This window comes from Chenopodium album, chromosome 23 (assembly GCF_948465745.1).
Source record: "Chenopodium album chromosome 23, dcCheAlbu1.1, whole genome shotgun sequence".
Lineage (NCBI taxonomy): Eukaryota > Viridiplantae > Streptophyta > Magnoliopsida > Caryophyllales > Amaranthaceae > Chenopodium > Chenopodium album.
Window position 1 is genome coordinate 31,320,760 of NC_137856.1, and position 9,468 is coordinate 31,330,227.

Here is a 9,468-nt window from a genome sequence, read left to right on the forward strand (position 1 = left end):
TTCTGCTAATTAGGTTTGGTTTAGAAGCAGAATTAGCTTTGCTGGCGTAATGGATTGGGACCGTGTGTCCGTGCCTTAAACCCACGAGTTAATTGTGTTCAAGTAATAGTACATAAATGAGGGTTAAGCAAGACACCTTGTCCTTAGTATACAGAATGATACTTAACGCCAAATGCCCCGTCGAAAAATAGGCCACACAATGAGACTGAAACTAACATGTAAGAAACCGACATGAAATTCGAAAGCAAGTGAGAAACCAACATGAAATTTGAAAGCAAGTAAATCTTATAATTAAACCAGTACAATCAATCTTTAAATGTAGGACAGTTAATTTAATGATTAAGAAAGATTAAATGGTTTTTTTTTTATTAAAATGCTTAATTGATAGCAATTAACTACTATGTAGTTGCACTGCATAAAATACAGAATATAACATCATGTTATGCATTGGATTTGTGAATTATAAATTTAACAAAGGGATTTAATACCCTATATTTTGAAATAGAGAAAGAACAGTCCAACATAGATAGAAGACAAGCTTTCTTCGCAATCTTCATCGCTTAAGTCAAGAACGAACATCCCTAGAGAGTTCTGAAACCAGGAACGCACCAGAAACTCTCAAGTGTCTGCGTGCCATTACTCAATACGAGCCTCAACATTGTTTTTAATGACCATATCAGTGTTAATACGACTCATCCTAGGATATGATCTTGAAGTAGCAAGTCTATTCAGCTTTAACTGTGAAGGTGTTGTAAAGACATAAACTCAAGCTGCCAGACTCATCGACTTGTACTACTCTACTAGTGCACTGTTAGTTTTTACCACTTGACTATGAGTGAACAGTGAAAACAAGCTTAACACAACTCATAAGCAAATTGACCTTGTGCTTAATAGCATTAAGGTCCAATGTACATGTACAACACACTCTAAGTAAGGTCCAGTTTTCCTGTCAACCAAGCAAGCCCAAGAATGAGCGCACTAAGGTTTCTAATTATGGTCACAAACTGGTGAAATAATATATGCAGATGAATAAAAGGCAAGTATGAAAGAAAATGAACTACCACATACTAAAAACTGAAAATCTATATAATTATGTAGCAATCTAATCTCTTAAGTTATATACAATTCAAAACCCACCTATAACTACAACGGTAAAATAACTCAAACCATGTTGCTTGCACGCATCCAATTTGTGAAGCGACATATTCCACAGATAATTAAAGAATAAATGATACAACCAGCTAACCAAGACTAAGTAAGCAAAACCCTCCTAATGCCACAGGTTCAATAAGCCACTGGTGGAAATCAAATGTCAACAGCCATTCTGGGCCTGAAATGTTGAAATTTAGGAAGCCAAATTTGGAGTTAGAGAAAAATCATAGATTTAGGGCAGTGAGATGGTATTAAGTATTAACAATACTTCCATTTCCACACCTAGGAGTCTACAACTACAGAACTAAACTCCTGAAAAGAAAAGGGGAAAAAAGGGCCTCTAACTAGTAACTAGCATGTAGCCAATCACATACTGACCAGAAGACCCCAAATAACCCCATTGGTGCGTAACCCAAGAGAATCCAATTACTTCACATATAAAGAGGCACAGATCAACAGCCCATCAATATTTATAATTGAAAGAGACTTACCAGAACATGAAGTCAATCACTAGGCACAGGGGCAAAGCCTTCTTGTATGCTGATGCAAACCATCACAAGTAAACATCGTCTGTGATTTTGTGTATAAGCATGCTCCCGGATACTGGGTAAAGAAAAAAAGTAATCATAACCTTGCTTTAGTTTCAGGTTATCTTTCACTACAGGTCCATTAAAAGGGAAAATTCACAACCCTGAACTTCAGAAACAAATCATCCAGTTTCAAACTGTCACTATGGAAATGCAAACATCTTCACGCTACTACCATTTAAAGCCAAATTGCAGTCTAACAAATCAACCATAGCATGCTTGCTTCTAATAGAACAATGACTCATAAAAAACTGTAAGGTAATTATTGATTAATAAAATGATATAGATGCATCAAGTATGCCAGCAAGTGGACGGGGAGGATAAGAACGAAGCACACATCAGGATTTCTTTTCTATATAGGTGATTAAAGACTAAAGCACATGAACACACACAACCAAAGAGCCCAATAATATTCAATCCTCTTATATCCATCTTTGAATTATCTATTATCTTTAGAGCAAAACCTACATGAGTCCAGGATTTCAGTCTATGATAGTGTTTTAGTGTTTCTAAATTTCACCTAATATTCAATTTCTCAAGTGGACATGTGTATCAGCAATATGGCAGGCCTGTTTAGTGTGTTTACCAAAAACATTAACCAACAGGCAATTCTGTCGATTATTATGTTTCTTCCTATCATTGCAGTTTTTCTTATTTTTACTTTTCTATATCCTTTTCAGTGTAATTACTCATTTACTCTCCTTCCCAAAAAAAAAAGACACTCATTTACTCATGCATTTGAGGTTGACAGTGGATACAGGACCAATTGAACTGGTTGCTGAGCTGTATCTACTAATGCTGAAGAATTATGCCACTCCAATTGAAATTATTATACTCAATTACTTACAGAGAAATGACAAGAAAACAAAATGCCACACTTTATTCCAAAATCCAGAAAGAAGTCAATTTTTTTGACCCCTTGTCAGCAGTTCAATAAAGAGAGAGTAGGGCGTATATAGTATATACCAATTGCTTAGGTGCACCATCACTAACTTCTGCTGGCTGATCTGGCCCCATGCTCGCTAAACACCCTCCTTTGCAGTTCATGTATTTCTGCATACTACCATCACAGACAGCACAATATATATACAATTATTGAAAGAGGTATAAAGCATTAAAAAAAGATGTGCAACACATGATGACCATCACATATTCACATTCACTAAATTTAATTAAACTAAACTGAACTGCTCTGAACATTTTGGAGCTTATCTGTGCTTATTGGAAATTATCTCGTTGTTAATTGAATTTAGGTAGGCCTTAATTGAACTTATAAACAGCTTATCTGAACTTATCAAAAAAACAAAAAAAAACAAAAAAAAAAAAAACAAAAAAAAACAAAAAAAAACAAAAAAAAAAAAAAAAAAAAGGAAAAGAAAGAAAGAAAAAAGTAACTTGAGTATTCCTACTACCAGTGTCCAGCACTCAGAAAGTCAGAAACAGACTATCATTTAATAAGCAAAAGGAGGTTTTCCCCTTTAAAGTTTATTTTCCCTTTAAATGGCATGTTATATGGAGTATTAGTCATGTTTTCTGGTGAGTGAAATAAATGCAAACATAAATAAATAAATAAATAAATAAAAGAAATTAATAATAAAAATAAAATAAAATAAATAAAAAAAAGAGGCAGGATACTCCTATTTAGCAAAGGTAAAAGGAAACAATGAGCTACTTGATCAGTGAAACAAAGCATTTGGTGGACAGAGATACAATAAGTGTCTTGGAAATGTTGCAGTCTTGCATAAAGAAGCAAAAAATTTAATGTTATAGCTTACATTTCACATTGGTTGAGCACCAAAAGCCTGCTAGGAACACACGACTTCCCACTCGACTTGCAAACAGAGTTACATGATTCACCCTGCCTGTCCCACCACAAATTACACAAAATCAACTTCCATTGATAAACCAATAGGAGTAAATTTAAAAACATGTATAATCAATAAGTTTCACACCTTCCAACAACAATGCTAATGCCAGCTAGTCTTGATTCCATCAGTGTATCAGAGGATCCTGTTTCACAGAAAAATGTGGTGATAAAGTCAGAAATCTATGGACAAATACTTAATTGCAGAGGATCATGTGGAAAGGAAACAAAATTGAATAAGAAGGCAAATAATCTGCAGAGTTCTCTATAGAATTCAAATAGTGTAAAAGTAAGTGATAATGTGAAGTTAATACGTTAGATAAAATTAGCAAAAAGTACAGTTCATTACAGGTCAGAAGACAATGAAGAATTCAACAAGCATTTCTAATAAATCTAGTCCATGTGAAAGAGTGTTTGTCAAAATGCTGCAGCTGACCTGAGGTATTTGATGGCAAAGAAAAGCAGTGGTGGAAATCACTCAGATAAGCATTTTCGTGTACCTGAAAATCAGTGACCAGTCAACTTATACAATTAATCAAGGCATGAAATTAAACTTGATATAAGTTCCAAATATCAAACATAACATGATACTGAATTTAGCTTCAGCTTGCATTTTGCCTAAGATCTCTACAGTCTAGAACCTATTTTTGCTGGATTCTGCTGGGGAAAAAAGACCAAAGTCAAACCTTGACAGCACATATAATAGTAATTTATGGTATCATACATTAATTTTTATTATAGTAATTTCCCCTATGACAAGGAGAAAGAATCATGGCAATGCAGCTACCTACATGAACAACTGAATCACCACCACCATACTCCACCAAAAGCAAGTTTAAGATTAAAAACAGCACAGAACCAAGTTAATGTTCCAATTGATAAAAGGGGAATCACAAAGGGAAACAATACATACCACACTCTCAGAATTGTGACGGCACCTCCCAGCACAGAAATCAAAAACGGAATTGTAAGTACCTGCAGAAGTGGCGCATTGCCGCACGTAACATACAATTATCATCCTAACAGATAGCACAAAGATGCAATTTGGCAAGTTGAATGCAAAAAATAATCTTGGCCTCATAGAGGCATAGAGCAATTGTTTTGTCTATTTTCTTTGGTGCATATGTAACAGAATTTACTTCTATGCTAATAAGATAACACAAGATGGAGGCAACACCGATGTACAAACATGGTTACAGCAAGCACTACAGGATTCATGGCTAAGAAGTAACAGAGGAGCTTTAAATTTTAGCTGGTCTACCTGCATTTGCTGCCTTGGCTATCTTCACCTTTACTGCCAACTCTTTTTGAGTCTGATGATACAAAGAGAACAGATGAGCATAACCAGAAAATTGTCCAAGGTTCCACTAAAGATAAAAAGGGGAATAGATAATACCTGCAACGGATTCAGGCAGCATGAAACACAAAATTCATACGAGTTGCAGCATTGTGAAATCAGGTTGCATCCTCTGTACAAAAAAGGTCATGAGCAAGCTATTTTTTTCAAATAATCACCAATCACCACTCATTATAATTCATAAATCGGTAAGAATATAACTCACTGACAAGAGTATTGTCCTGTTTTCTGGGGGCAACAGCGTGACTCGGGATCCACTGATAGAGCATCACAGACATAGCCTATAATGCAGTAAACATAATGAGCAGGTTTCCAGGAAAGAGAAACACAAATTTTTAGTTTCTTTTTTAACGGGAGAGAAACACGATATTGAATGCGTACAATAAAAAAAAAAAACAAAAGAAAACTGATAAAAATTTCTTTAAGTCATATGTGAGAGTAAAAGATTGCTCCATTTCCTAAAGAAATATTATTATTCTTTTCTAGATGAGTGGTAAAAATTTCCTTATGGGTTAGTCACCTAATCTCATATGAAGTCTCCTTAAGTTAGACTACAAGAGTACAAGCTTAAATTTAAAAATCAAATGTAGAAAAAGGAACTTGATATCCCCTAAAAAAAGTGACAAGCCAGATAATCGTATAAGATAATAAAGCATATCACTTCTGTTAATTCTGTAAATAACATATGATAATTCTGACAGAGAATCAATTTCGCATAATCAATCTGCAGCAAAGTACTAAAAGGCACCAGCAAATTAGATCAAATACATAGGTCCTAATTACTCCCACTAACATGAATGCCATCACCACATGTTCCTTGTACGGATGTGATAAAACTAGAAGCATAGATTGTGCCTTTCGAATCACTACTAGCAGTCTGACTCATATCACATATCAGCATCCCTTTCTCAACCAATGCCTCTCATATGTAAGCATAACTTCTTTTTAAGATGAATAATTTGATAGAATATGGCTGGACACCAGAACATTCTAATTATCAAATGGCACAAAGCATAGAGCAAATTAGCCCATCCTATTTTACATCTATCTTCCTACATCTAGCATATATTTTATGTTCAGCGGAACAGATGTCCTTACATAGTTTCCTTCTAAGTCTAGCCCTATAAACTTGCATATTAATGATAACAAGTAAAACTATGTTTAATTTCATTGCTTTTGGGGGACAGTCATATACCATTGTCATCTGCTAATAAATATCTTCCTTGAACTGTATTTCTGCATGCATGAAGTTGAAGGCCTACATCCCTCCTACAGGGAAAGTACACCACAAAAATTGAGTGAGTTAGACATCAACGTATGCTAACAGAATAAGCATATTAATTATCTTATCCTTGTCTACAGGTACATCCACAAATATGTATATGACCAGCCAACCAACAAGACCAATACCATGAGTACCAAAAGAAATATTAAGTTATTCCTAAATTTTGACTCTAACCAGTCAAGCATATTTCATCAGAACTGATACTCGTTACTACACAAGCCCTAATAATAAGTATATAATATAGTCAAAAGATGTTACATCATCAGACTAAACGTCCTAGCTCTTATTTCTAACTAAGCATCAATCAAGTGATGTATTTCAAAACTAACAGATACAGACAGCAAATGCCTCGGCTAACCCAAACCTTATCATATCTTAATCTCTAGAGCTTTAGAAATTATGAAACTATTGGCGTGCTTAAAATCCCTCGTTTAGAATAAAGAAAAGAAAGGGCTACTGCATCCTTGTTTGGTAGCCCCAGAACACGGGCAGCAGATAGCACCTGAATTTTACTGCCACATCAAGACAATCAAATCAACCAACTATAACAATCAAATCAACCAACTATGACTCTTCAACTCTTAGTTAGTTCCCAAATCAAGACAATCAAATCAACCAACTAAGACTCTTCAACTCTTAGTTACTTCCAACTAAACATAGCATTCCAGCCATTTACAAACTACGAGAATATAATATTAATATGTACAGCCAAACTCCTATTAGGTTATCCAGTTCCTCACAACCCCCGAAGCCTACTTAGAGCAACCATCAATTAGTTCAAGACATGATTTTTACACATACAAATTCAACTACATTAATAACTCTCATCTAATATTCAAAATACTGAACAAATATCCATATCATCGTTAATCAATAAGCTATGATCAATTTATTTACTCTAAGAACAACCATCCAATTTTTAGCCTCAAATTCCAAAAACTACAGATTTAACATTCAGAGCAAAACCCAATTGATGAAATGGGTTTCGAAAAAAAACCCAACAATTTAAAAATCATAAATTTGCAAAATTATAAATTAAGGGTAAAAAGTAAACCTGATTGCTGATGCAGTGGGTGATGTATAAATCAAGAAAAAATTGAAGAAGAACCACTTCAAAATATTCAACTCCGGCATTCTTCCGTCGCCGGATATCTTTCTTCAGGTTTTTATTGCATCCACGCTTGCATTTTTTTTGTTTCGGCAATTTGTCGCTCGCAATAAGGTGATTTTAATTTTAGCGATTTCCCCGAATACCGTAATGCGGATTAACATAAACTACCCTTTTTTTTTTTTTTAAAACGCTATTGACTATTTTTTTGCAGTTCTAACTTTTTTTAAAAAAAAAATAAATTTGCGGTTCTTACTAATATTAAATCTCTAATGGTATAAACAATTCTTTTTTTTTTGAATGGTGTAAACGATTTTTTATTAAAGTTAGATTCAACTTTCTTTAAAAAACAAAATAAATAAATAAATAAAATAAAAAGGAAGATTCAACATAGGGTCTATTTAATTAAGCTTAATTTCAGTTTAGTTTAGTTCAGCTCGGTTCCTACTTTCCTTCTCTCATAAACAACTCATTTCAACTCTATTTGGTTCGGTTAAGCCCCAATCAGTTAAGTTCAGTTTAATTCAGTTCAGTTGTTTACAGTGATAAAAATCGAAACAGGCCCTTAGAACCGCAAATTGTATATGTATAATATATATATATATATATATATGTATAGAACCATTAATACCATTAGCCAACTGTCAACATTGTTAATAGCTTTATATTGGCAAATACTAAATCTTAGACGGAGTCACAGAGCCTACATAGACAGTATTTAAGGAATAGTATTTTGCAAGATTGATGAATGGATGTCGAATGCGAAAAAAAATGAAAAAATTATTGTACAAATTTACAATCATAGAAAAATGGGGAAAAAAAAAAACAATGATGATAAATTAATAATAATAAATTTTATTTCTCTTCACCTTATTTTTGTTGAGCTGAACTTTAAACCTTTTATTATTTTACTAAGTAGATTTTACTACACTTAAATTATTTTTACTAATTAAAACTTAATTTAATTGATTCTCTATTATTACATTTATTTTTGTGAGTTACTACTTTGGTTGATTAAAATTATTTTTTAATAAAATTAAGTAACTTAAATTAAATCACTGAAATTATTTAAATTTATCGGAGTTACATTATTAGAAAAATAAATAAATCCATAGGCTTGGATAGAAAGATTTTTTTTTTAAAAAAGGATGATTACATTATTACAATAACAATTGAAGTGTAAACTAATCTTTGAAAAATCAATCAACATTTGGCAAATTCAAATTTGACACAAATTCATTAAACAATTGCCATTTATTACATAATTACAAAAGAAGGTACAATCAAAGAATTACATATTATGGAACTCTAACAATTAACAAGATTTTAATAAGAAATTACAATTATTGAAAATTAAAATGAACAATTATACGATTTATCTAAAATTCTTAATATCACAAATTTCCACTCATTATTGCAAGTGCACAAATATATAAATCAAGGCATACTTGTGCATTTTGATCATGAAGAAAATCATATGTTGTTGAAGAGATATCTTCCAAATTTGAATGAAGTACTTTCAATAATAATGTTATTTGTCATGTCGATATTGTGGGGTTTTTTTAAATTATCAATATTATATTTCTTTATGGCGTAAGCCGTGAAACCCAATTGTGTATTTAGTATAACAAAAGATTATACAGTTTCGCATGCATTGCGAGCATATATGACTAGTATAGTATAAAATCAATCTTGAAGCTACAACCATTATTAACCGTCAGTTTAAACTATTGTTATAAATTAGAAACTACATTTCTTATGTTTCAAATTTGGGAATACCTATATTTCAACTTCTTCTCCTTAAGGCAAAATGTTACATTATTTAAAGAGAAAAACAGATAGATAGAAGTATCAAGTCTGGCATGTTGCAAAATCTTATTTATTTTCCAACCTTTAATACACTTTAATGAGCTAGCTAGCTAGCTAGCTAGAATCAAGTGTGTTTCATAAGAATCAAACTCATTTGAGTCATTGGTGAAATGGTGATATAATAATCATCATCATAGTAGTCAAAGCAACATTGTAATGAAGTTAAATTTAGGGTTTAGTTTTAGTTGCGTACCTCGTTTGTTATTCATCTAGGTCAGTTCTTTATACAAAATTTAGAGGTGATCA

The 9,468-nt window shown here is 32.7% G+C and overlaps 1 protein-coding gene across 1 annotated transcript; it reads right to left on the minus strand.

Annotated features, from left to right (window-relative positions):
• Window positions 1–1,043: 1,043 nt before the first annotated feature.
• LOC145608791 (uncharacterized) lies at window positions 1,044–7,470 on the minus strand. Its single transcript, XM_081664388.1, has 12 exons — window positions 7,300–7,470; window positions 6,156–6,229; window positions 5,166–5,241; window positions 5,000–5,072; window positions 4,865–4,916; window positions 4,517–4,578; window positions 4,040–4,103; window positions 3,692–3,749; window positions 3,515–3,601; window positions 2,706–2,799; window positions 1,644–1,755; window positions 1,044–1,330 (listed from the first exon to the last, which is right to left on the minus strand). The coding sequence occupies exons 1-11, from the start codon at window positions 7,377–7,379 to the stop codon at window positions 1,663–1,665; spliced, it is 813 nt and encodes a 270-aa protein (XP_081520514.1). The 5' UTR covers window positions 7,380–7,470; the 3' UTR covers window positions 1,044–1,330; window positions 1,644–1,662.
• Between the last annotated feature and the right edge of the window lie 1,998 nt (window positions 7,471–9,468).

Coding starts and splice junctions, on each gene's coding strand:
- LOC145608791 (XM_081664388.1), bottom strand. CDS start 7,379: ATGCCGGAGTTGAATATTTTGAAGTGGTTCTTCTTCAATTTTTTCTTG. Junction 4,917..4,999: donor GCTGCCTGAATCCGTTGCAG/GTATTATCTATT, acceptor TTGTATCATCAG/ACTCAAAAAGAGTTGGCAGT. Junction 2,800..3,514: donor GTGCTCAACCAATGTGAAAT/GTAAGCTATAAC, acceptor CTGTGATGGTAG/TATGCAGAAATACATGAACT.